General features: G+C 56.2%; 1 protein-coding gene across 2 annotated transcripts; it reads left to right on the top strand.

Moving 5' to 3' along the window:
• The first annotated feature begins 10,858 nt into the window (after positions 1 to 10,858).
• Positions 10,859 to 25,204, top strand: CDK18 (cyclin dependent kinase 18). 2 transcript variants are annotated; one of them, XM_054396001.1, is made up of 16 exons: positions 10,859 to 10,982; positions 14,867 to 14,878; positions 15,130 to 15,263; positions 16,226 to 16,351; positions 18,508 to 18,564; positions 19,153 to 19,267; positions 20,102 to 20,196; positions 20,793 to 20,855; positions 21,234 to 21,357; positions 21,436 to 21,556; positions 21,867 to 21,964; positions 22,300 to 22,405; positions 22,944 to 22,986; positions 23,321 to 23,411; positions 24,813 to 24,890; positions 25,170 to 25,204. In XM_054396001.1, the coding sequence occupies exons 1-16, from the start codon at positions 10,859 to 10,861 to the stop codon at positions 25,202 to 25,204; spliced, it is 1,422 nt and encodes a 473-aa protein (XP_054251976.1). The 2 variants fall into 2 exon arrangements, with proteins under 2 accessions (XP_054251976.1, XP_054251975.1); XM_054396000.1 differs by lacking the exon at positions 14,867 to 14,878 and having other exon boundaries at positions 15,118 to 15,263.
• Positions 25,205 to 25,500: the final 296 nt, after the last annotated feature.

The raw sequence follows: 25,500 nt of genomic DNA, 5'->3' as shown, positions 1-25,500 counted from the left end.
GGAGGTGGCACTGGATGATCCTTAAGGTCTCTCTGAACCCAAACCATTCTATGACCTTTAAGGTCCCTTCCAGCTCTGTCATTCTGTGTGTGTGATCCAGGCCATGTCTCTGGTCTGCTTGGGTCTCAGGACTGGAATCCTCTCTTATCTCAGGAGGTTCCTGTGGAGCACACAGCTTGTGAGGCAGGAGAGGAGCAGACTTGAACACAACCAAGTGAGCTTCAAACAGCTCAGCTCAGCTCTCTGCAGTCCCCTTTCTCCTCAGCTTTGAGTCTCCTTGGCTCTGCTGGGCTGCTGCTGGAAGCCACCTGGAAATCTCTCTGTGTTTGGGATTTGGGGGCTGTCTGTGGCCTTCTTTCCTGAGCACAGAGTCGTTTGGCTTGGGAACAACCTCATCAAGTCCAACCAATGTCTTACAAAGGGCAGTGGGCTGCAGCCCATGGGTCAGCATGTGTGCAGCCCAGCACCTATCTACCAGTGCCCAAGGACTGGAGTCCAGCCATGTGTTTTCCAGCAGGAGATGGCTCTCCCTCACTCTCTTTATCTCATGCTGGCCTCTCTTATCTCCCCCAGCTTCCAAGGCTTGTGCAAGAACCCATCTAAGCTTGTCAAGGACACCAGAGCTGGGGGCAGCTGGCTGGGGAGGAACTCAACCAGTGTGCAAGAAGAGCTGAGACAGTTCTTAGAGCACAGAGGGTGGGGGAGAGGTAGGTTGGGCACAAAGAGAGGGGTAGGGAGAAAAAGACAGCTAAAAAAAAAACCACCCAAAAAAGAGCTAAAAAACCCCCAAAAATAGCTAAATTCTTGATTTACAATTCTTTGAAACCTCACCAAAGGGCCTTGCTGTGGCTGCCTGTTCCCCTGGCTGCCATTGCAGCTTTTGCCAGGACACAAAGCAGTGAGCTGGGGCTTGGCTTGGGGAACCAGATGTTATTTACAGTGGAACAAGGAACAAGGTTTATCTAAACAGCCTTTGCCTGCTGGGTTCCCAGAGAGGCATGAAAGGTTGCCCTCCAGAGGGAAGTCAGCAGAGCCTGGCAGGCCCTGAGGTGTGTTTCATCTCTTTAGTCATCTTTCACCTCTGCTTGGCATCCCCACATCTCCATCAAGATCTTCTGATGCCCAAGTCTCTGCCTTTCACTTCTCCTCTTCACCTTTGTATTGTGTGCTGGTTGCTGGCCTCCTGCTTTCCTTTGCCCCAGAGGTAGCTGCATTGCACAGATTCCAGATGACTCTGGGGTGCACAGGATCTCATTTGGGTTTCTTTAAATACCCTCCCTAGGAATGCTTCTGGAAAGGGGACCCAGGCAGCAGAACTCTGTGATCCCTCCTCCCAGCTGTCCCTGCAGAGCTCAGTGCCAGCTGAGCTCTGATCACACCCTGGGCAGCAGGTCAAAGCTGACTCCTCTGCCTGCCTTCCAAATTGCAGCTGAAGGAAGGAATTGCCCCCAGTCCTAGATTCACAGAATGGGTTGGGTTGGAAGGGACCTTAAAGCTCATCCAATTCCAACCCCCCTGCCATGGGCAGGGACACCTCCCCCCAGCCCAGCTTGCTCCAGGCTTCATCCAGCCTGGCCTTGAACACCTCCAGGGAGGGGACATCCACAACCTCCTTGGACAACCTGTTCCAGAGTCTCACCACCCTCACTGGAAAGAATTTCTTCCTAATCTCCAGTCTCAATCTGCCCTCTTCCAGCTCAAAGCCATTATCCCTCCTTGTCCTGTCACTCCCTGCCCTTGTAAAAAGTCCCTCCCCAGGTCTCATGTAGCCTCTTCCAGGTCCTGGAAGGCTGCTTTAAGGTCTGAACACCCCCAGCTCTCCCAGCCTGTCCCCACAGGGGCTGTCCTCCAGCCCTCTGCTCATCTCTCTGGCCTTAAGCTGGCTCTAAGTCTTTCCTTTGCACTGCCCCCATCCTTTCAGCCTTGTTCTCAGGTGCCAGGAAGAGAGACCTTGGGTGAGAGGTGACATGCTGGGTCAGGGGAGGAACGCTCCAGTGTGTTTTGTTAAGGAGAAGAGGAAGCAACCCCTCCTGGCTCCTCCTGAGCACTGCAGGGAAGGTGAATCCTGCGTGGCAGGGGCAGCCCAGCTCCCAGCGCTGGGAGCTGTGCGTGGGCTGGGCAAGGAATGAAGGCTCTAATTAAAAAGGAGGGAAAAGGAGAAGGAAAAGGAGGAAAGAAAACAGCAATTAAGAAGGCAGCAGGCCCTACACCCCCCGTGCTGCAGGAGTGTGGGGGTGACAGGGCTGCTCTGCTCCCATCCAGCTGGGGGAGAGGCTTGGGGGGATGCAGCCTCTGCTGCAGCAGGACTCTTCTCCTGTCTGGCAGCAAAGGCTAGGCAGCTGCTGACAGCTTCAGCTACAGGTTAAACACTCCTGGGAGAGAAAACAGGAGGCTTTGTGTTCCTGAGAGTGCCAGCTGGGAGCTGGCAGCCTCTTCCCTGTCTCTCCAGCCACCTGGGAATGCTGGCTGCCAGCTGTGGGGGTGACAGTGCTTTGGTTTCTCCCTCTGGAGAGGCTTTCAGCAGGATCCATGATCACTGCCTGGGTTGTGTTTGTGCATTCAGCAGCCTCTGTCACTTTTAGGATGTGACACCACAGTCAGGTGGCAGGGAGGTGATGATGCTGGGAGAGGGCAGCACAGGACCTCAGGTCTGCAGGGAGATGGTGAAGAGAAGGGAGGCTTCAGTAAGGTTGGAAAAGACCTCCTGAGATCAAGTCCAACCAGCACCACCATGCCCACTAAGCAAACTAGAGTGGGGTAGGTTTAGGTTGGACATTAGGAAGAAGTTCCTTGCTGTGAAGGTGATGAGGCACTGGAACAGGTTGCCCAGAGAAGTTGTGGGCACCTCATCCCTGGAACTGTTTGAGACCAAGCTGGGTGAGGCTTTGAGCAACCTGCTCTGGTGGTAGGTGGTGCCTGTGTCAGGGGGGTTGAAAGTAGATGATCTTTTCAGGTCCCTTCCAACCCAAACCATTCCATGGTTCACAGCAAGGTGCTGAGTGGAGCAGGAAGAGCCCATCTGCCTCAGATGCAGCTGGGTTTGTGCTGGTTAATTGTGAGTCAGTAACTGGTGGGGGGTCATAAAAGGCAGGGAGCAGACTGGTCCTTGCTGGTGGATGTTCCTCCTCCATAATTGTGTTGATATTGCAGCAGCTACTGACTGCTGGGAGCTTGGGGTACACACAGTGTGGTGCTTTTGTTGGGAGGGACCTGCCCAGCAGGCAATAAAAGGCTGAAAGCAGAGAGTGAGTCATGGGGAAGGGTCCTGAAGCTGCTGAGCAGAACCTCCCAGAGCATACCTGGGGATGGGAAGTGGCTGCTGCACCAACAATCCCAGCTCTGTGCTCCTGAGCATCCCACTGCAGCCCAGAGCCCTTGGGTCATGGCCCAGCACTGAGGCAGTGCTGCTGGCCCGGGGAGTGCTGGCAGTGGGACACATGTCCTGACCTCCTGGGTGACCAGGGCTGCAGTCTCAATAACTCTGAGAGCTGCTGTAGCAAACCTGAGTGTCGAAGGGAACGTGGCTGAGAGGCAGCCACAGCTGTGGAGTGCTCTAGGGGAAGGTTGTGTGCTCCTAGAGAATCATGGAATAGTTTGGGTTGGAAGAGCCCTTTACAGTCATCCAGCCCAACCATCCTCTAACCTTACCAAGGCTGGGGTTAAACCTCAGCACCACATCTCTGCAGCTTTGAAACACCTCCAGGGATCAGCATTCAGCCACCTCCCTGGGCAGCCTGTGCCAGGCTTTGAGAACCCTTTCAATCAAGAAGTTTCTTCTCATGTCCAACCTGAACCTCATCTAGGGCAACTTGAGGCCATTTCCTTTTGTCCTATCACTTCTTATGAAGGAGAAGAGCCCAACCCCCACCTGGCTCCAGCCTCCTTTCAGGGAGCTGCAGAGAGGTCTCCCTCAGCCTCCTCTTCTCCAGCCTAAACTCCCCCAGCTCCCTCAGCTGCTCTTTCCCAGCCCTGTTCTCCAGACCCTTCCCCAGCTTCATTGCCCTCTTCTGGACCTGCTCCAGCTCCTCAATGTCCTTCTTGGAGGGAGGAGCTCAAAAGAGAGGCTGAGGCTCCTTTCCCACTGCCTGCCCTCCTGGTGCAAACCAGCAGAGCTAGATGGGTTGGAGCAGGAGATCTGCTGATCCCCAGCAGAGCTAGATGGGTTGGAGCAGGAGATCTGCTGATCTCCAGCAGAGCTAGGTGGGTTGGAGCAGGAGATCTGCTGATCCCCAGCAGAGCTGGATGGGTTGGAGCAGGAGATCTGCTGATCTCTAGGTGGGTTGGAGCAGGAGATCTGCTGATCTCCAGCAGAGCTGGATGGGTTGGAGCAGGAGATCTCACCTCCAGCAGAGCTAGGTGGGTTGAAGCAGGAGATCTGCTGATCCCCAGCAGAGCTGGATGGGTTGGAGCAGGAGATCTGCTGATCTCTAGGTGGGTTGGAGCAGGAGATCTGCTGATCTCCAGCAGAGCCTGGCCCCTTCTCTCCCTGGAGACATAGAAGCAGTGACACAAGCACCTCAGGGCAGCTCAGCACAATGTGAGCACTGGGCTGCTGTGCTGGATCCTGTGACTGGGATGTCTGTGGTGGCCAAACTGGCTGTTAGCAGCCTATTGTTGTGCCAGCTGGGCATTGGACACTTCTCTCAGGTTGGCATCAGCTGAGGACTAAGTGCCTAGTGTTTGGAGGCTGCTGGAATAATGAGCAGCATTTTCATGCCTTCCTCAGAGCTCCCCAAGAGCTAGGAGGGGAAGAACCCAAGTGGGAACTGCTGACTGCACCATGCAGGGCTGTGGAGACAAAGAGAAAAGAGACAAAAGGCAGAACAAACCTCCTTTGTGTGCTTTTGTTGCTGGGCTCTCCGTTGGCAGGGCTGGGGCAGAGCAGAGGGGAAATGAGCATCCAGCAGGACAACTTTTCTTCCCACCCTCCCCTGTGCACCAAGTCCAGGTCATAAAGCCTCCAGAGGTTGTGTTTGTGGAGAGTTTTCTTGGGAACAGGCTGCCCAGAGAGGTTGTGGAGTCTCCTTCCTTAGAGAGGACTCATCTGGAGGTGTTCCTGTTTCAAGACTCATCTGGAGGTGTTCCTATGTGACCTGCCCTAGGTGGCCCTGCTTTGGCATGGAGGTTAGACTGGATGATCTCCAGAGGTTCCTTCCTTTGGTGTGAGTGTGCTGGAGACCTGGAGCAGGCTGCCCAGAGAGGTTATGGAGTCACCTTCCCTGGAGAGATTCCAAACCCACCTGGACATGGTCCTGTGTCACCTGCCTTAGGTGGCCCTGCTTTGGCAGGGGGATTGGACTCCATCTCCAGAGGTTCCTCTCAACCCCCACCATTCCATGATCGTATGAATTCACTCTTCCCAGGCTGTCTCTGTGCCTGTTGAGGTCTTGGAGGTCTGTACATGCTGCCCATGCCTTGTGCTCTGTCTGTGTTGGTGTTGCTTAACGACAGCTTAGGAGGACGAAGCGCAGTGCTGCAGCAGGAGGATGGGAACCTGCTGTGCTCTGTGCACCCCACAGCCCAGGCTTCTGCCTGCAAGGCTCCCACAGCCCAGCAGAATGCAAACAAACTGGATGTGTCTCCATTCCTGTGCAGGAATGTCATGGATGTGATCTGCAGCTGGGGAAACTGAGGCACACCGAGGGGGGCAGAGCTGGAGGGGCAGCCAAGCCTGCTGGCCACAGGAGCATTCTTCCTCCCAAGCCTCCTCCAAAACTACAGACATGAGAAGGGAGGGTGGCCTGAAATTGTGCCAGGGGAGGGTTAGGTTGGAGATTAGGAACAATTTCTTTCCTGCAGGAGTGGTCAGGGATTGGCACAGGGAGGTGGTGGAGTCCCCATCCCTGGAGGGCTTCAAGAAACCTGTGGCCATGGCACCTGGGGCCAGGGTTTGGTGGCCGTGGTGGGGTTGGGTTGCTGCTTGGACTGGATGATCTCAGAGGGCTTTTCCAACCCAAACTATTGTATGATTCTATCTCCTGGCTGCTGCAGTCACATTCCTGGAGCACTGCATTTGTTGTAATCTTGGAAGCCAGCAGTGCAGGAGGGGAAAAAAAGATTTCAGTGTGAGGATGGCCTGACCCAGGGGACCCCCCCAGTTCCCTTTTCCATCCTGCCCAGGGATGATGTGATGGCCTTGCTATTTGCTACAGGGCTCCTGTAGATTAATAGGAATTGACTGAGCTCCCTTTTCCCTGCAGGATCTTGACCTCCTGGCAGGGACTTTGATCTGTGTGGAGGAGGGAAATGTCAGGAAGCCTGAATAGCAGAGCTGAGCAGCAGGAGTCAAATGTGGAGGGAGGAGAGTGATGCTCTCTCCCCTCATCACTCACCTTTTGGAGGCAGTGATTGTGGACATTGCTCTGTCTGGTGGGCAGAGTCTGCTGCCCATGCTGGGGGATGAGCAGTGTGTGGCCATGGCTCTGCTGGGCAGCCTCTGTCCATCTGACCCAACCTGCCCAGGCACTGACTGTGCTCTGCAGCATCAGTCCTGGGGAGGGAGCAACTGGGAGGTTGTTACCCCAGGAAGGATTTTGTGCCAACAGCTGAGCAGCCAGGAGATGCCCTTCTGGTGGTTGAGGGCTGATGCCCCTCCTTGCCCCTCTGACCTTGCCCTGGGACAATGCCCAGCTGCTGTAGAAAATTCAGCATCACCCCTGGTGGGTGTTAGAGTAATCTCCAGCATGCTGTCATGGCCCTCTGGCCCCAGAGGTGGGGAAGGGTCTGGAGAACAGGGCTGGTGAGGAGCAGCTGAGGGACCTGGGGGTGTTCAGCCTGGAGAAGAGGAGGCTGAGGGAGACCTCATTGCTGTCTACAGTTCCCTGCAAGGAGGTTGGAGCCAGGTGAGGGTGGAAATGGCCTCAAGTTGCAGCAGGGCAGCTTTAGGTTGGACATTAGGAGACTTTTCTTGACTGAAGGAGTGGTCAGGCCCCTAAAATATCTTTCTCTGGAATTCCACCCCAGAGAGCCAGTGGATGTTGCTGGTTTTGCTGGTCACAGAGTGCCTTGTGGGAAGAGTCTGGAAAGTCTTGAGTGTGGCTGTTGCCAAGGCTCTGAACACAGAGCTTAAAGAATCCTTGACATCTTGTCTGGATCCTGTGAGGAGCTTTCCTGATGGGATTCAGCTTTGGGCTCTTTGAAGTGTTTTAGCCAAGTATTTACTATCTGCCTCTGTTGCAGTAAGCTCAGATCCCTCACTCTGCTGGCTCTAATCCCTGCTTCCTGGCCACCTCCCAACTTGGGTGATTTCATGTTTGCCTAAATTCCTTATTGCTGTTCTGGGCTCCTTCTGCCCATCTGCAGCTCTGCAGGGAAGGATCTGGGGGTGTTGGTGGACAAGAAGTTGCCCCTGAGCCAGCAATGTGCCCTGGTAGCCCAGGCCAATGGTGTCCTGGGGTACATGAAGAAGAGTGTGGGCAGCAGGTTGAAGGAGGTTCTCCTCCTGCTCTACTCTGCCCTGGTGAGTCCACATCTGGAGTGCTGTGTCCAGTTCTGGGCTCCAGAGTTCAAGAGAAACAGGGAACTGCTGGGGAGAGTCCAGTGGAGCAAAGGCTGAGAGCCCTGAGGGTGCTGAGCCTGCAGAAGAGCAGCCCCAGAGAGGATCTGATCCATGCTCAGCAAGAGTTAGAGGGTGGGGGGCAAGGGACTGGGGCTAGGCTCTTGTCAGTGGTGCCCAGAGACAGGACAAGGGGGACTGGGCACAAACTGGAGCCCAGGAGGTTCTCCCAGGAGAAACTTCTTTGGTGTGAGGCTGCTGGAGGCCTGGAGCAAGCTGCCCAGAGAGGTTGTGGAGTCTCCTTCTCTGCAGAGCTTCCAACCCCCCCTGGGCTTTGTGATCCTGGGCAAGCTGCTGTGGCTGCCCTGCTTGAGCTGGGGGCTTGGACTGGATGAGCTCCAGAGATCCCTTCCAGCCCTCACCATGCTGGGTTCTGGGATCTGTATCCTACCAGGCAGGGTCATGTCCCTGCATGCTGTTACTCACCCAGCTGCTTCCATCCCTGAGATGTCTGCAGTTCAGGGGCTGCTGCAGTTCCCCCACGAGGTCCTTCAGGCTGTGAACCAAATGATGTCATTGCTTTGCTTTGCTTTGCTTTGCTTTGCTTTGCTTTGCAAGTGTTGCTTTCCCTCAGGTCAGTGAATGCCTTCACTTCCCTTAGCAGGCTGCTGGGAAATGTGGTGGTGAACAAGAGGCTGCTGCTAAAAATTCTGCCTCTGAGATCCCTGCTGGGCTGCTCTGCCTGGCTGGAGGAGGGGATGGCTTTTACAGTCACAGAAGCCCTGTTGGAGAAGCCCTCTGAGAGCATCCAGTCCAACCATCAACCTAAGACCACCATGGCCACTAAACCCTGGCCCCAGGTGCCATGGCCACAGGTTTCTTGAAGCCCTCCAGGGATGGGGACTCCACCAGCTCCCTGGCAGCCTGTTCCAATCCCTGACCACTCTTGCAGTGAGGAAATTTTGCCTAATCTCCAACCTAGACCTCCCCTGGGGCAACTTGAGGCCATTTGCTCTTGTCCTATCACTTCTTGCTTGGGAGAAGAGACCAACCCCCATCTGGCTTTGATGTCAGAGCCTGTGTGGAGAAGACATTGACATGTCTGAAGCTTCAAGGGGATGTCTGGCGTCCTCCCTCCTCCTCCTTCTGGCTCACTTTGCAACTCAAAGCAGCCTCCAGCCTCCCTTCCCACCCCCAGCCCTGTCTCCAGGCTCACCACCGTTGCTGGAGAACCTTCCCCTTCAGGATTTTGCAGCATTAGAGGTGGGAGATGAGCAGGGCTGGTTGAGGTTGTGTGAGTGCCGAGGCTTCAGGTGAATCCCAAGGGATTTTCAGGGGATTGCACCCACAGCAGGGTGCCCTGCCTCGGCTCAGAGGGTGGCAGACACCCAAACTGGGTGTTTGTATTGCTGAGGGATAATCCTTTAAGCTTTCAGATGCAGGGATGTCAACCCAAGGGTTCCTGTTGCCCTGGCGACGAGGTGCATTAGCTCCCGGATGCTGTGGCTGATCCCAGCAGCCTGGAATGTGATCTCCCTTTGTTTGTTTGTGCTGATAAGCCCCGAGGGGGCTGGGAAGGAGTGGGGGAGAGCCAGGGAAGGAGGGTTGGCTGCTCAGCTGTGGCAGGGACACCCAGGCTAGGCTGCCTGAGCTGCTCCAGGGTGCAGGAGGAGCTGCAGGATGTGAGGTGGTGTTGGAACAGGGAAGAACTTTCTGTGTGGTTTTTGATGCCTCCTTGGGTTGGTGGCTGAGAGTCCAGTGCTGTTCATGGCAAATCCTCTCCCAAAACAGGTTAGAGGGTTGAGACCATAAGAGCTGATGGAGGAGCAGCCTTACACTCATCAGGGTGGGAAGGGAAGAGGGACAGACCCATATCTGCTCCTGGGACTGGAAGGGGCAGAGCTGTGGCTGGCTGGGCTGAGAGACTGAGGTCTCCAGGTCCAAGGAGTGTTGGCTCTTTGCTCAGTGTGCTCAGCAGGAGGAATAACCCTCAAGAGCAGTGGGGCTGGTGCTGAAGACCAAAGCAGGCACAGCAGCTTTAGCAGGCTGGTCCCATCCGTGCTGCTAAGCTGTGGGAGCTATGGACAGAGGTGGCAGGAGCCAAAGCAGGGAAGCAGAGCAGTTTGTGTCTGCAGAACAGCCAGAGCAAGCTCCCTCAGCCTGCTGCTGTGGCTGCTCAGCCTCAGCTCCCTTCCCCATGTGCCCCTTGAGGGTTTGCTTCCTTTAAGGGGTTTAGTGCTTTAAGCAGATCCCTGGCTAAGGAGATTCTGATGCCTGCTCAGGATGAGTCACTGAGGAGCTTGTGAGCAAGCTGGGAGCTCCAAGCATCTCTCCTGGCTCTGCATCTCAGGGATCCCTCTGGGCCACTGCTGGTTTCAATCAGCATTTTGCTGCTGGCTCAGGAAGTCTTTCTTGCAAGGGCAAAAGGCAGAGACCAAGCTGCCAGGTGGCTCCATGGGCAGGGAGGAGGGTGGCAGGGAATCTTTTGTGGCAGGGAATCTTTTCTGTCACTGTTCACTCTTGCTTGCCTGCCTTCTGTTTCTGCCCTGCTTTTCCCCATTCCAGGCATTCTTGTTGTTTCCAAGGATGCTGTAAGGCACTGCCTGTGTTGGCACTCATGACTGACTGAGCACAGCCCTGCCCTGGACTCAGCTCTGATCACCAGCTCAGGAAAAGCTCTCCCTGCACCTCTTGACCACAGTCAGCCCTTAAAGCCATGAGGGTCCTGATTCCCTTGGTGCCCACATGCCACTTCTTTTGCTCTGACACAGCAGCAGTGCCTTGGAGGAGAGAATCATGGAATTGTTTAGGTTGGAAAAGCCCTCTAGGATCATCAGGTCCAACCATCAACCCAGCACCACCATGGGCACTAATCCATGTCCCCAACTGCCATGTCTCCATGTCTTTTGAACACCTCCAGGGATGGGGACTCCACCACCTCCCTGGGCAGCCTCTTCCAACCCCTGACCACTCTTGCAGCAAAGAAATTTTTCCTCATCTCCAACCTAAACCTCCCCTGGTGCAACTTGAGGCTGCTTCCTCTCATCCTATTGCTTGTTACTAGGGAGAAGAGACCAAATCCCACCTGGCTCCAGCTTCCTTTCAGGGAGCTGTAGAGAACCAGAAGGTCTCCCCTCAGCCTCCTTTTCTCCAGGCTAGACAACCTCTACAGCAACTCTAGAGAGGGTGATGGCCCTAGGGACTGCTGCAGATTCCCAGCAGGATTGGGGTGCTGCCAGCCCCCAGAAAGCAGGAGCTGTGAGGCTGGGGGTGGGGTGGGGGCTGTGCTGTGCATCCTCCAATCCTCTCCACCTGCTGCTCTCTCCCCTTCCTCGCAGGGCTCCGCCACCCCTGGCAGCTACGATGAACAAGATGAAAAACTTCAAGAGGAGGTTTTCACTCTCAGTTCCTCGGACAGAGACCATTGAGGAGTCCCTGACAGAGTTCACAGAGCAGTTCAACCAGCTCAACAACCGCAGGAATGAAGGTGAGGAGCCCTTGGGCCCCTGCCCTGCTGCTGGGGCTGGTTGGGAGCATCTGGGGTCAACAAACATCTCCACTCCTGCCCCTCCTCCCTGGCCTTTCCTCCTGGGTGTGTTGATGTGTGGAAAGTTCCTGTCCCTTTGTCTGTGGTGCTTTCCTCACCTAGCCAGCAGGGTTAATAACAGCTCCTCATTAAATCTGAGGAGGGATTTATACCTGCACACAGAAAGCCTCAGAGGAGGGCAAGGTATCTGCACAGAGCCGTGAGGAATGGCACAATCTGTGGTTTGGGGACCTGTGGGATCTTCCCCTGCCTGCCCTGAAGTGACAGTGGTGATAGAACCATCTCCAGGGCTCCAGGCTGGCAAGTCCCCCAAGCCAAAAGAGCTGCAGTCTCTGTGCAGGGCTTGCTGAACCATCCTTTGCTCCTGGACTCACAGCCTTCAGCTGGGGGAAGCAGCTCTCAGGGGAGGCTTAGGGTTAACATCACTGTGAGCAGAACTGGGCACATCCCTTCTGCACACAGAGCAGCCTCACTGCAGGCTGGGGCAGGCTCTGCTGGCTCCAGCTGTGGGCATTTCAAGGGAGAGGCAATGCTGGAGGCATGAGCTGGGAGCAGCTCAAGCCAAGGCAGCCATGCATGGACAAGCAGACAGAGCTGCTGACAGGCAGGAGTTTGGAAACCTGATAAAGTCAGGCTGGATTCATCCAGGGGTGGATTCACTGCTGCACTGCAAGGCTGAACTGCTCCTGGCCATCACATCCTGTGTCTGCTGCTGTCTCCTGTCAAAGCAAACCCTGGAACAGGCTGCCTGGGGAGGTGGTGGAGTCACCATCCCTGGAGGGGGTCAAAAACTGTGTGGCCATGGCGCTGTGGCCATGGTGCTGCTGGGTTGATGGTTGGACCTGATGATCTTAGAGGTGTTTTCCAACCTTAATGATCCAGTGATTCTAAACCAGCTTGCTTGCCAGAGGCCAACCCAGGCATGTGCCAGTGCCCTCAGCTCCACTTGGGTCACATTCAAGCTCTTTTTTGTCCTCACCCTGCAGCCACAATTGGTAGAAGCTTTTGCTGCAAGCCATGATGTAATTGCCTGGCACTGCCATCTGCCCCAGCAGGCAGAGACCTTCTCTCTGCCACCTAACCTGCTTGAGAGAAGAGATGCAGTAACCTCATTTGGAGCTGCCTTTCCTCACTCCTGCAGCTCCTGATGCTCTTCCTATTCCCTGGACACTCAAGCTGCCCCCAACAGCATTCCATTCACAGCTTCCCTCTCTCTGCTCCCCCCTGCACACACCTCCCCTAACAGCCTAGCAAGCAGTGAGGTCTATAATTAGATTGAGCCCTTAATTAGATGTGCAGAAGCTGTGGGGATAAACTGGTGCAAGGCTAAGGAAGTCCTGGGCACTGGCAGCTGCTGCTGCTGTTGCCTTCCTTGGGGGGACCTCTGCTCTGGGATGTGTTCAGCATGGGCTTGTTACCTCCACTGAGCAAACCCAGGCTGTGTTGGAGAGGTGATGTCCTCATTCTTCTGCCTTAATGAAGTTTCAGTTGTGGTTCTTCCTCTGCCCTTGAATGGCAAACCAGTGCCTGGCAGCATCCCTCCTGCAGCTTTTGGTCTCACTCCTGAGGGAGCCAGGAAAGAATAAGAGCAAAGTCAGTGTGGGTTGAGCCTATGCCAGGACTTGAGGGCATTCCCAACCCTGTGGGTAGAGGCTAGACCAGTTACTAGACTGTGCCTGTGACAGGAGATCAACCTGCCTGGAGCCAGGAATGCAGCAGGATCTTGGGGTCCACCAGCACCCCCCTGGGGTACAACTCCTCATGTGCTGCTACAGGATGCCCCAGTGCCAGCCCTCACCAGTCAGTCAGCCTCTCCCTGCCTGGATGTGGCACATCCAGCCACAGCTCCCTCTCCCCCTTCCCTTCCCTTCCACAATTCCCAGTTTGCACCCAAGCCCTCTCCTACACAGCACAGCCAAACATCTGGTCCCTGCTGTTCCCACCACCCCGAGCCCTCCTCCTGCTGCCCAAGATCTCTCCATTAAGTTTCCCCTGGGGGCTGTGAACAACCCCAATAAGTCACCTCCACAGTGCCCTTCATCTCCATCTCCTGCAGGCTGTGGCTGCTGTTGGTGAAGAGCCCTGACAGCCACAACCTCTCTGAAGCATCTCTTTGACCAGTTGCTAAAACCCTTCATGGCTGTGGGAGCTCTTTGCCCACCGCCCTGCACCAGGAGGGCTTGGATGAGGCTTGGTTAAAGGGAACCTGGAGGCTCCAGTTCCAAGGGGCAGAGCTGGAAGGGGGCATGAGCCCCAGCAGCCCAGGATGAGGAGGCTTTTGGGCAGGGTGAGAGGAGGCTTCACACTTTGCAAAGTAATTACAAGTTCTAAGTTGGGCAAGCAGTGAAGGGTTCTGGCCCCTTTCCTGAGGAGATCAAAGCTTGTTTTGGCAGAGGCAGCATTTAAATCTCTTTATTAAGAAAGGCAGAAGGCTCCTCAAAGCAGCTGCCATGTCTGCAGGCTCCCCAGGATCCCTTTGATATCCCACGTGGCCTCCTTGCTGCAGTGCCAGGGCTCACCCTCAGCCACATGAAATGTGGGGCAGAACCCAACAGGTCCTCAAGGTTTGCACACCCAACAGCTTCACATCTCCTCCCAGGAGCAGCCAGCAAGGCCCTTCAAAGCTGGAGGCAACCTCAGCCCTGTGAGAGCATCTCTGCAGGGCTGGGCACCTCTGGGTGATGTGGGCACCTGGCAGTGACCTAGGATCATAGTAGGATCATGAAGGTGGGTAAAGACCTCAGAGATCATCAAGTCCAACCATCAGCCCATCATGGGGTGGAATGGACACCTCTGGGTGTTGTGGGCACCTGGCAGTGACCGAGAATCATTGAGGCTGGTGAGGACCTTCAAGATCATCAAGTCCAACCATCAGCCCAACATGGGGTGGGTTGGGCACCACTGGGTGTTGTGGGCACCTTGCAGTGCTGCTGGCTTGCACCTTCCAGGGCAGGCTGCATCTTCTACCAAGACTTTGGGCTTGCTCGGCTGTGGGAACCATTGGAAGTGGATTCACTGAACCCAGTTCAGGTGGATTTTAAAAGGCCTTTGGGGTTTGATTTATTTTTTTGGGGTAATTTGCTTAGGATTTGAGCAAGTTAAGAAGATCTGATCCAGTTTCCTTGGTCTGTGGCAGCTTCATGCCTGTGGTTATTTCAGGGAAAGTTTCCTAAGTGATCCTGCACAGACAGATGGCCAGAAAGGGACAGGGACCAGAGTCCCACAGTGGTCCTGGGAGACTCTGTGCCTTCCTCTTGTATCTGACCCAAAACTGCTGGCACTGCTTCAGATGCTCCCAAGCCCAGTGGCATGGGCTGGACCCATCCCTTAGGTGTGGGCTGTCTGTGCAGGGCACCCTGCATCCCTTACCTTGCAGGTCCCTTGGCTCCCCAGTGACCGTGGCACAAACCCACATCTTTTCCCAGGTCACTTGCCTGCCACCTCTCATCCATCAGCTGAGCAAACCCGAGCCAGGTCCCAGCCCTGCTCAGCACCCCGTGAAGGCCAGCCCTCCCTCTCCAGTCTTCAGCAATGAGATCATTGCTGGCTGCCTCAGCAGGCTGGGAGCTGGGAGCAGGGAGCTGGGAGCTGGGCACGGAGGTGTGGGGCTGTGTCTGTGCAGCTCAGGGACAGGGCTTGGCAAAGGGGCAGGGCTCAGTGGTCCAGCCTGGGACACCAAACTGGGCAGGAGTGGGGATCTGTTTGAAGGCAGGAAGGTGCTGCAGAGGGCTCTGGCCAGGCTGGGCTGATGGGCTGAGGGCAGTTCAGCAAGGCCAAGGGCTGGGTCCTGCATTTGGGACGCAACAACCCCACGAAGGCTCCAGGCTTGGGGCAGAGTGGCTGGAAATTGTCCAGCAGAAAAGGAGCTGTGTGGGTGATGATGGAGCAGGAGGCTGGAGCACAAAGCTGCTGCTCTTCTGCCTCCTGGATGCAGAGCAGCCTACCCCATGGCCCCAGAGCAGCTCTGGACCTCCCCTACCCTGCTCTCGCTCTCTTTTCTCCAGAGCGAGCTCCTATGGCCGTGGCACTTCTGCTACCACAGCAGCACCTCACTCTCCTTTCTCTTTGTCCACAGACCTGGCTCAAGGCCACCTGCAGCTGGGGCAGCTGGGCAGGGAGCTGGAGGCAGACAGCAGCCCCATCTCCCCCTCGGAGCTGGAGGTGCAGTCCCCGGCGGCCGTGCGCTACCGCGGCAGCAGCCAGCGCCGCTTCTCCACCGAGGCAAGTCCTGGGCTGGGCACAAGGGGCCTGGCACCTCCTGCCTGGCACCTGCCTGCTGCCTGCAGAGCTGCTCTTGGATGCATGAGGACTCAGGCATGGGTCCTCGTGGCCATGTGGTCTGTAATGAACCACATTCAGGGGATGTGGAGACCTCAGAGCAGCTTTTCAGTAGCTGAAGGGAGCTGCAAGAAGGCTGCAGAGGGACTGTTCCCAAAGGCCTGCAGGGGCAGGACCAGGGGCAGTGGTTTGAAATGAGAGAAGAGGAGATTTAGGTTGGATGTGAGGAACAAGTTCTGCACCATGAGGCTGCTGGAACACTGCAACAGGTTGCCCAGGGAGGTGGTTGAGGCTCCATCCCTGGAGATACTCAAGGTCAGGCTCCACAAGGCTCTGAGTAACCTGATCTGGTGGAGGATGTCCCTGATGAGTGCAGGGTGGTGAACTGGATGAGCTTTGGAAGTCCCTTCCAACCCAAACCATTCTATGATTTGTGACATTGTTTGAGGACCAGGCTTGGTAGAGTCAGATGATGGATGAACACAGTGACCAGAGGAGCAGCCCCAGAGGGCATCTGAGCAATGCTCAGCAAGAGCTAAAGGACCTGTGGGGGCAAGAGGTTGGGGCCAGACTCTTGTCAGTGGTGCCCAGGGACAGGACAAGGGGGACTGGGCACAAACTGGAACCCAGGAGGCTCCATCTAAACAGGAGGAGAGGGTTTGTTTGGTGTGAGGGTGCTGGAGGCCTGGAGCAGGCTGCCCAGAGAGGTTGTGGAGTCTCCTCTGGAGAGCTTCCAACCCTCCCTGGCCATTGTGCTCCTGGGCAAGCTGCTGTGGGTGCCCTGCTGGAGCAGTGGGGTTGGGGTGGGTGCTCTCCAGAGGTCCCTCCCAGCCCCTACCATTCCATGACTCTGTGATTCTTCCATCAGATGCATTCACCTCCTGCTCTTCTGGCCCTCCCCACAGGATGTCAGCAAGCGTCTGTCCCTGCCCATGGACATCCGCCTGCCCCCCGAGTTCCTGCAGAAGCTGCAGATGGAGAGCCCAGAGTTCCCCAAGCCCCTCAGCAGGATGTCCAGAAGGGCTTCCCTCGTAAGTCTGCCCCTGCAGTGCCAGCCACAGCAGCTCACTCCATCCACACAAGTCCCAGCCAGCAGGAGCTTGTGCTGACTGCCACCCACCCCCATGCAGTGGTGCCCTGCTGTGCAAGCTGCCTTCCACCCCCTGTCTGGTGGAGCTCACTCAGTCCTGTCCCTGCAAAACCCTTTCTGCATGGACCCAGCAGCACATCTGCATGGAGAGGAAGTGGCCTGAAATAGTGCCAGGGGAGGGTTTAGGTTGGAGATGAGGAAAAATTTCTTTGCTGCAAGAGTGGTCAGGGATTGGAACAGGCTGCCCAGGGAGGTGGTGGAGTCCCCATCCCTGGAGGGGTTCAAGGAATGTGTGGCCATGGCACCTGGGAGCATGGTTCAGTGGCCGTGGTGGGGTTGGGTTGCTGGTTGGACCTGCTGATGTCAGAGGTCTCTTCCACTGAAAGAATCCTGTGATGCTGTGATGCTCCCACGTGCACCTGTGGGCACATCCCCAGGCCTGCACAGCCCTTCCCTCACCTCTCCACCTACCTGACTTCCCTCTGGGCCTGTCTCCTTCCAAATTGGAGGAGGTGGAAAGCCTCCAGTGATTTAGCAAGGGCTGGATCCTCCTCTGGTTGAAATGCAAATGCTGATCCAGAATGGATTAGCCTTGGCAGTTGCTTTGGCATTTCAGTTTCTCCACTGCAGAGAATCAGGAGCAAAAAGCCAGCTGCCCTCTTTACAAACCTGCAAACAAGTGTCCTGCTGCCCAGGAGTGCTCAGGGCTGTGGGGATACCACAGGGAGGTCTCAGCAGGTGCCCTCAGATGTGTTCATGGGGAGAGGAGGGAAGGAGAGCTTGCATTTACTTGCCCCTGCTGTCTGATCAATAAAACAGACACAGCCAGAGCAATGTGCCATTAATATTCATGGTCCCCTCCATCAATAAAGACCTGCTCCTGCAAAACCCGCATGGCAGCAACCACCTCCTTCTCCTGCTCAGGACACATCTGCTCCCAAGGTACACAGTGGGACTGGAGAAGCCAAAATGGACTAAATAAACCCCAAATCACTGTGGGGTTTGCTGGTCACATCCATCCTGCCTGAGTGAGAAAGCAGCTCCCTCCTTGTGGGGCAGCTCATGAGAGCTTTGGTGGTCTGGTGAGAGCCTGTGGCAAGGATAAAACCTTCCCATGGGACAGAGCTGGTGAGCAGGGCAGGCTGCAAGAGCCTCCCAGGTCTGGGAGCTGCTGATTTTTCCATGCTGAGCCCTGGGTGCAGTGCTGGGGACTCCTCCTTCAGTGGGAGCTCCCAGGGAATCCTTTCCCTGCCCAGCTCCTGGTTTTGCTGCTGATTGGCATCTGCCCATCCAGCTCCATCTGCTGATGGCAGCAGGCATGGGAGCAGCCCTGGGCACAGCAGAAGGGACCCTGGTGCTGGGCTGGAGGCAGAGCTGGGCTGCTCTCCTGGAACTGCATCCATGCAAACCTGCTTTGTGGGACACCACCCTCCAGTTGGGTAAGGTTGAGCTGCAGTGGTTTGTGCTGGGAGGCCCTGGCACACAAATCTCCCAAACTAACCCAGGAGGTGTCTCTGTCCCCACAGAAAATGACCATTTCAGGGCTCTGCTAGGGCTGACCCCCAAATCTGTGGCCCCCCAGGGGTTGTCCTTCTTTCGCTGGGTGCAGGAGAGCAGCTCTCAGCAGTACATTGCAGAGTCCCTGTTCCAAACATGTCCCTGGCATGCTTGGTTTGGACAGCACACAGAGAAATGAAGTTGTGCTAAAGACCTGGACTTGGGAAGCTCTCCAGTGAGGGCTGGGCATCAGCAGCAGGATGTCCTGAGGCTCCTCCAACCAAAAAGAGAGGCATCAGCTTGTGGGAGGTCACAGCTCCTGTTCAACTCAGCAGCTGCTGGAGTTGTGGCAGGGTGGTGGGTGGGAGGAGAAGGGAATTGTCATTGAGGAGGTGTGCAAGCTGTGCCCACCCTGGCCACATCCATCCCACTTCAGCACCCAGCTGGTTGAGAAGGGTTAATGGCTGGTGGAGAGTGCAGGGTGCTTGGATCAGCTGCTCCTGAAGCTGTCCCTGGGCAGTGTCCTCAGCCTTCCTCCCCAAGGTGAAGCCATCCCTAGATGAGGTCCCTCTCAGTGATGTTTTCCTTTCTCTCTTACAGTCAGATATTGGGTTTGGGAAGCTGGAAACCTATGTTAAACTGGACAAGCTGGGAGAGGTGAGTGGACTGAGGACCCCCTGTGAGGATTTAAATTAGGTGAGAAAAGCAACTTGGAAGTGCAAAGGGCAGGCTGTGGCCAAACTTCTTCAATATCTGGCAGTTCTGAGACCAAATGGACCTCACACTTGCTCCTGTGCCTTCAAATACCCTTTCCCCCAGCTGGTATGGAGGCCTTCCAGTACTTGAAGGGGGTCTACAAGCAAGCTGGGGAAGGATTTTTTACAAGGTGATGGGATGTGAGGGAGGGGATGTGAGGGAGAGGATGGAGGGCAATAGCTTTGAGCTGGAAGAGAGCAGGTTTAGATTGGAGATTAGGAAGAAATTCCTGACAGTGAGGGTGGGGAGACACTGGAACAGGTTGTCCAGGGAGGTTGTGGATGTTCCCTCTCTGGGTCAGACCAGGTTGGGTGGAACCTTGAGCAACCTGGGCTGGTGGGAGGTGTCCCTGCCCATGGCAGGGGGGATGGAACTGGATGATCTCTTAAGGTCCCTTCCAACCCAACCCACTCTGTGATTCTGTGCTCTCAGGGTTGTGCCAGCCTGCTGAGTGCTCTGCATGGTTTGTGTTTTCTCTCTCCCCACCAGGGCACTTATGCCACTGTCTTCAAGGGGCGCAGCAAGCTGACGGAGAACCTGGTGGCCCTGAAGGAGATCCGCCTGGAGCACGAGGAGGGAGCACCTTGCACAGCCATCCGGGAAGGTGAGGGCAGGAGAGGCTTTTCCCCCCTCACAGCTCCTCAGGAGCAATGCCAGGGCATGGGTGGGGGTGGGGTGGGTGGATGAGCAGAGGGCTGGAGCACCTCTCCTATGAGGACAGGCTGAGAGAATTGGGGCTGTTCAGTCTGCAGAAGAGAAGGCTCCCAGGAGACCACCTTGTGGCCTTCCAGTATCTGAAGGGGGCTCCAAGAAAGCTGGGGAGGGACTTTTGAGGGTGTCAGAGAATGATAGGACTGGGGGGGATGGAGCAAAACTAGAAGTGGGGAGATTCAGATTGGATGTTAGGAAAAAGGTTTACACCATGAGGGTGGTGAGGCACTGGACCAGGTTGCCCAGGGAGGTTGTAGCTGCCCCCTGCCTGGAGGTCTTCAAGCCCAGGCTCATGATGCCTTGAGCAAGCTGGGCTGGTGGGAGGGTCCCTGCCCATGGCAGGGGGGTTGGAACTGGCTGAGCTTTCAGGTCCCTTCTAACCCAACCCTTTCTATAATCTCTGAACTGTTGAAAGTGGTAGCTGAGAGTTAGCTGAGCCCAGTGGTGCTGTGATTAGGAAGGAATTCCTGACAGTGAGGGTGGGGAGACTCTGGCAGAGGTTGCCCAGGGAGATGGTGGAAGCCTCATCCCTGGAGGTTTTTGCAGCCAGGCTGGTTGTGGCTGTGAGCAACCTGATGTAGTGTGTGGTGTCCCTGCCCATGGCAGGGGGATTGGAACTGGATGATCCTTGAGGTCCCTCCCAATCCTGACAATTCCATGATTCGATGGTGCAGGGCACATGTGTCCAGCTCCTGCTGCCCCAACCTGTCACCTCCTCTCCTTGCAGTGTCACTGCTGAAGAACCTGAAGCATGCCAACATCGTGACCCTGCATGACATCATCCACACTGAGCGTTCCCTCACCCTGGTCTTCGAGTACCTGGTGGGTCTGGGGGCTGCTTTCTGGGCTCAGATGTCCTTGGGTTTTGCTTTGGGTTGGTCTCTCCTCATGTGCAACAAGTGACAAAGGGAAATGGCCTCGAGATCATTCCCATCCCTGGAGGTGTTTGCAGCCAGGCTGGATGAGGCTCTGGCCAGCCTGCTCTAGTGTGAGGTGTCCCTGCCCATGGCAGGGGGGTTGGAACTGGGTGATCCTCGTGGTCACTTCCAACCCTGAGTGGTTCTATGATTCTATGAGATCTGCCAGGGGAGGGTTCAGGTTGGATATTAGGAAAAGTTTTTTTCCCCTGAAAGGGTTCTCAGGCACTGGCACAAGCTGCCTGGGGAGGTGGTAGAGTGCCCAGCCCTGGAGGTGTTTAAAGGCACTTGGGTGTGGTGCTGAGGGACGTGGGTCAGTGGTGGCAGCTTGGCAGCAGTGGTGGGGCTGTGAGCTGTGGGGGAGTGGTTGGATTTGATGACCTCCAAGGTCCCTTCCGACCTCAACAGCTCTGTGAGTTCTGGGAGGGCAGCTGCCTTTCTGCAGGGGGGAGGTGATGGGTGCCAAGGGAGGGAGAAGCTGATGAGTGCTGCTCCTTGCAGGAGAATGACCTCAAACAGTACCTTGACAACTGTGGGAACCTGATGAGTGTGCACAACGTGAAGGTGAGATGATGCTGATGGCACTCTGCGCCCCAGCCTCTCCCTGGGGAGCTCACCCTGGGTGCAAGGCCAGGGTGTTGCAGGGCTGGGTGAGGCTGGGTGCCCCTTCTCTCTTCCCTTCAGCTTTCTTACTCTTCGACCTTTTTCAGCCTGCTCTGATGCCCCCCATCAGCATTTCTCCAGTCACTGCCACCCTCAGTAAAATTCCTCTGCACACAGCCTGTGTTCAGCCCCTTGTCTGGATTGCTGGTGGTGGGTCTGAACATCTGTCTGCAGTGTGTCTCACCCCAGGCCAGCTTTGAGAGGGTCCTTCCTGGCCAGCACTTGGAAAGCCTTTCAGACAGGCTCATTTTTTTGGTGTGCCCCTTCTCCTCCCTGCAGATCTTCATGTTCCAGCTCCTGAGGGGTCTGGCTTACTGCCACGGGAGGAAGATCCTGCACCGAGACCTCAAACCCCAGAACCTGCTGATCAACGAGAGAGGAGAGCTCAAGCTGGCTGACTTTGGTAGGTGAACCTCTCTGGGCCCCAGGGGCAGCATGGCAAGGAGGTGCAGCTCCTTGATGTCCATCCCTTCCTCCTCAGGCTTAGCCAGAGCCAAGTCAGTCCCTACCAAAACATATTCCAACGAGGTGGTCACACTCTGGTACCGGCCCCCTGATGTCCTCCTGGGATCCACTGAGTACTCCACACCCATCGACATGTGGTGAGCCACAGCTCCAAGCTGAGCTTCTGGGGTCTCTTGAGAGGGTGGCTTGGGCTTTTCCAGCTGCCAGTGCAGCTCTGTAGGTGCCCACAGTGTGGGTTCAGCAGCGGGTGGGGAGCTGTGCCAGAGGCCACACCGTTTGCCATGCCCTCTGGGGCTCCTGCAGCACACTGTCCATGGCAGGGTTGAAGAGTGCAGAAGCTCCTGGAGCTCCTCTCCTTCTCCAGGAACCTCAGCCCTGGCCAAGGGGTGGTGGGGTGTCTGCAGGGCTTCTCCCTCACTAATCCCAGAGCTTCTGCTGCTGCTCCAGGGGCGTTGGGTGCATCCACTACGAGATGGTCACTGGCCGGCCCATGTTCCCTGGCTCCACGGTGAAGGAGGAGCTGCATCTGATCTTCAGGCTGCTGGGTGAGTCCTGTGCTGGGTCAGTCTCCTGCTGCTCCCCAAATCCCCACGCGAGGGCAGTGCCTGCCTGCAGGAGAAGGGACAGAGCCCAGCCCTGCTCAGGAGCCTGCAGGGAGCTGCTGGTAAAGCCTTGCAGCAGGGTGGGCAGAAGCTCCCTGCAGCCCCACTGCAGGCTTGCAGGGGTGTGAGGGTGAGGAGCTCCTCACCAGCTGCTCCTCACCAGCTGAGTCCCAGCCTCCTGGGGAAATTGGTGTCCTTGCTCCTGGCACTCACATGCATGAGGTTCTCCTCTCTGCCCCACATGAGCCTGACAGGTTTCCTCCTCTCCTCTTTCCCAGGAACCCCAACAGAAGACACCTGGCCTGGAATCACATCCAACGAGGAGTTTAAGGCTTACAACTTCACACAGTACCGAGCCCAGCCCTTAATAAACCATGCCCCAAGGTACCTCCCTGAGCAGGGACATGTGGTGGGCTTGTGCTGGTCACAGGTGGGAGCAGAAAAGGAAGGCCACTTTAATTTCCACCTCGTGGTGCTGGCAGCTTCTGAATGCAGCTCTGCACTGGAGGGTCCCAGCTGCCACTTGTCCCTTGCATTGATGGTTGCAGGGTGCAATCATGCTCCATTTTTTGATTCCTCCTGGAGAAGAGGAGACTGAGGGGGATCTCATTAATGCTGATCAATAGCTTAAGGGTGAGTGTGAGGAGGATGGAGCCTGACTCTTCTCAGTGGTGTCCAGTGACAGGACAAGGGGGCAGTGGCCACAAACTGGGACCCAGGGTAAAAATTCTTCACTTTGAGGTCACTGGAGCCCTGGAGCCAGAGAGGTTATGGAATCTTCTTCTCTGGAGAGATTCCAAAGCCACCTGAACGTGTTCCTGGGTGATTTATTCTAGGAGATCCTGCTCTAGCAGGGGGGTTAGACTAGATGATCTTCAGAGGTCCCTTCCAACCCCTACCATTCTGTGATTCTTTCTCCCAGGCTGGACTCAGAAGGCATTGACTTGCTGACCAACCTTCTTCTGGTGAGTGGTGGAGCAGTCTGGGTAGGTAGCCAAGGGGTTTGGAGGAGACAAGAAGAGACAACTGCAGAATAAGCCATGGCCCCTACATCTATGGCACTGTAGATACTATCCCAAACCACCTCCCTCTGTGGGGGGTGAACCTCCCTTCACCCCATGGGGGAGAGGACACAAAGCTGATGAGCCATGAGGTACAACACAGCTGTGGTCACACAGCCTGTGCTGTGCCCTCTGCAAATGGCACTGGGGAGTGCCTGCACAGCCCCCTGGCATGGACACAGTGTGCCCAAGGAGTGCCAGACCACATCTAACTGCCTTCCTCTGGGGCTTTGTGCAGTATGAAGCCAAAGGCAGGATCTCGGCGGAGGCAGCCCTGCGGCATTCGTACTTCAAGAGCCTGGGGGAGAGGATCCAGCTCCTGCCTGACAGTGAGTGCTGGGCTCCTCCTGCAGGGGAGACCTGGAGCAGCACAAGGGGGGTGGGGGTGATGGTGGTGGTGGTGGTTGTAGTGGTGGTGGTGGTTGTAGTGGTGATGGTGGTGGTGATGGTGTTGGTGGTGATGGTGGTGGTGGTGGTGATGGTGGTGGTGGTGGTGATGGTGGTGATGGTGGTGGTGGTGGTGATGGTGGTGGTGGTGGTGGTGGTGGTGATGATGGTGGTGGTGGTGGTGGTGGTGGTGATGGTGGTGGTGGTGGTGGTGGTGGTGATGATGGTGGTGGTGGTGGTGATTGTGGTGGTGGTGATGATGGTGGTGGTGGTGGTGGTGATGGTGGTGGTGGTGGTGGTGATGATGGTGGTGGTGGTGATGGTGGTGGTGGTGATGATGGTGGTGGTGGTGATGATGGTGGTGATTGTGGTGGTGGTGATGATGGTGGTGGTGGTGGTGATGGTGGTGGTGGTGGTGATGATAGTGGTGGTGGTGATGGTGGTGGTGGTGATGATGGTGGTGGTGGTGATGATGGTGGTGATTGTGGTGGTGGTGATGATGGTGGTGGTGGTGGTGATGATAGTGGTGGTGGTGGTGGTGGTGGTGATGATGGTGGTGGTGGTGATGATGGTGGTGATGATGGTGGTGGTGATGGTGGTGGTGATGGTGGTGGTGGTGATGATAGTGGTGATGATGGTGGTGGTGATAGTGGTGATGGTGGTGGTGGTGATGATAGTGGTTGTGGTGGTGATGATAGTGGTGATGGTGGTGGTGGTGATGGTGGTGATGGTGGTGGTGGTGATGATAGTGGTGATGATGGTGGTGGTGGTGATGGTGGTGGAAAGAAAAATAGAATGGAAAAAAAAATAGAAATGGGTAGGTTCAGATTGGATGTTAGGAAGAAATTCTTCCCCATGAGGGTGGTGAGAGACTGGCACAGGTTGCCCAGGGAGGTGGTGGAAGCCTCATCCCTGGAGGTTTCTAAGGCCAGGCTGGATGTGGCTGTGAGCAACTTGCTCTAGTGTGAGGTGTCCCTGCCCATGGCAGGGGGGTTGGAAGTGGATGAGCCTTGAGGTCCCTTCCAACCCTGACAATTCTCTGATTCTGTGGTGGTGATGATGATGATGGTAGTGGTGGTGGTTTGCAGCTGGGCCTCTTCAGGTGCCTCTTGCCTGTGCTCATGTAGAGGTTCTCCTAGGGTGGGAGCCTGGTGGTTGCAAGAGCCAGAAACAGTTTGGGTAGGCCAATGGAGATAGGGGAGGACAAGGAGTGTGAGGGGAAAGCTGTGCTGAAGGTGCAGTGCTGCTCTTGGGCACTGCCATCCTGCCTGGCTCCAGGTTTGCAGACCACTGCTGGCTTAGCCAGCTCAGCTGACCCCTTCCTTTCTGCCCCCTCTGCCTAGATGCCTCCATCTTCTCCCTGAAGGAGATCCAGCTTCAGAAGGACCCTGGCTACCGAGGCTCAGCCTTCCAGCAGTCAGGTAGGACTGGGGACACCCACACCGACCTCCCCCGCATGGTGCCATGGTTGGTGCTGACACCAAGGTTACTCCCAATGGGTCCAAACCTGATCCATGCTCCCTGCTTTAGTACCTTTGGAGCATCCTTGCTGGGTGGCACCCAGGTCCCATGTGAGTGCCCTGAGGCACAGCTCCCTGTGGATGCCAGGGGCTCCGAACGTCCTAGCGCAGAGCACCGCAGGGCTCAGCTCCCCTGTGAGGTGCTGCTCTGACCCAGCTCTCTCTCTCTCTCTTCCTCAGCCCGAGGGAAGAACAGGAGGCAGAGCATATTTTAGACTTGGATCTCATCTTCCCCTTGTCACCATGGAGATTAAAGCACTGGGAAAGGAGACAGCAGCTCGCTCCCACCTGACCCGCCGCAGAATCCCTGCCTGCAGCAGGGCCATGCCGAAGGGCTGCAGCTGTGCCCTGCCCAGCCCCCCAGCCCCCAGCAGCTGCTCCTGATGGACCCCTGGCCTTTGCTTTCCCCCTTCCCCTTTGCCCTCATCAGATCTGAGCTGCCATGCTCGGTGCAGGTGCTCTGGTGAGGAGCTGCCTTGGGCATGGGGCCAGGTGCTGCCCCAGCTGGTAG

This window comes from Indicator indicator, chromosome 35, assembly GCF_027791375.1.
Source record: "Indicator indicator isolate 239-I01 chromosome 35, UM_Iind_1.1, whole genome shotgun sequence".
NCBI lineage: Eukaryota > Metazoa > Chordata > Aves > Piciformes > Indicatoridae > Indicator > Indicator indicator.
This window is presented reverse-complemented; position numbering and strand designations above follow the sequence as displayed.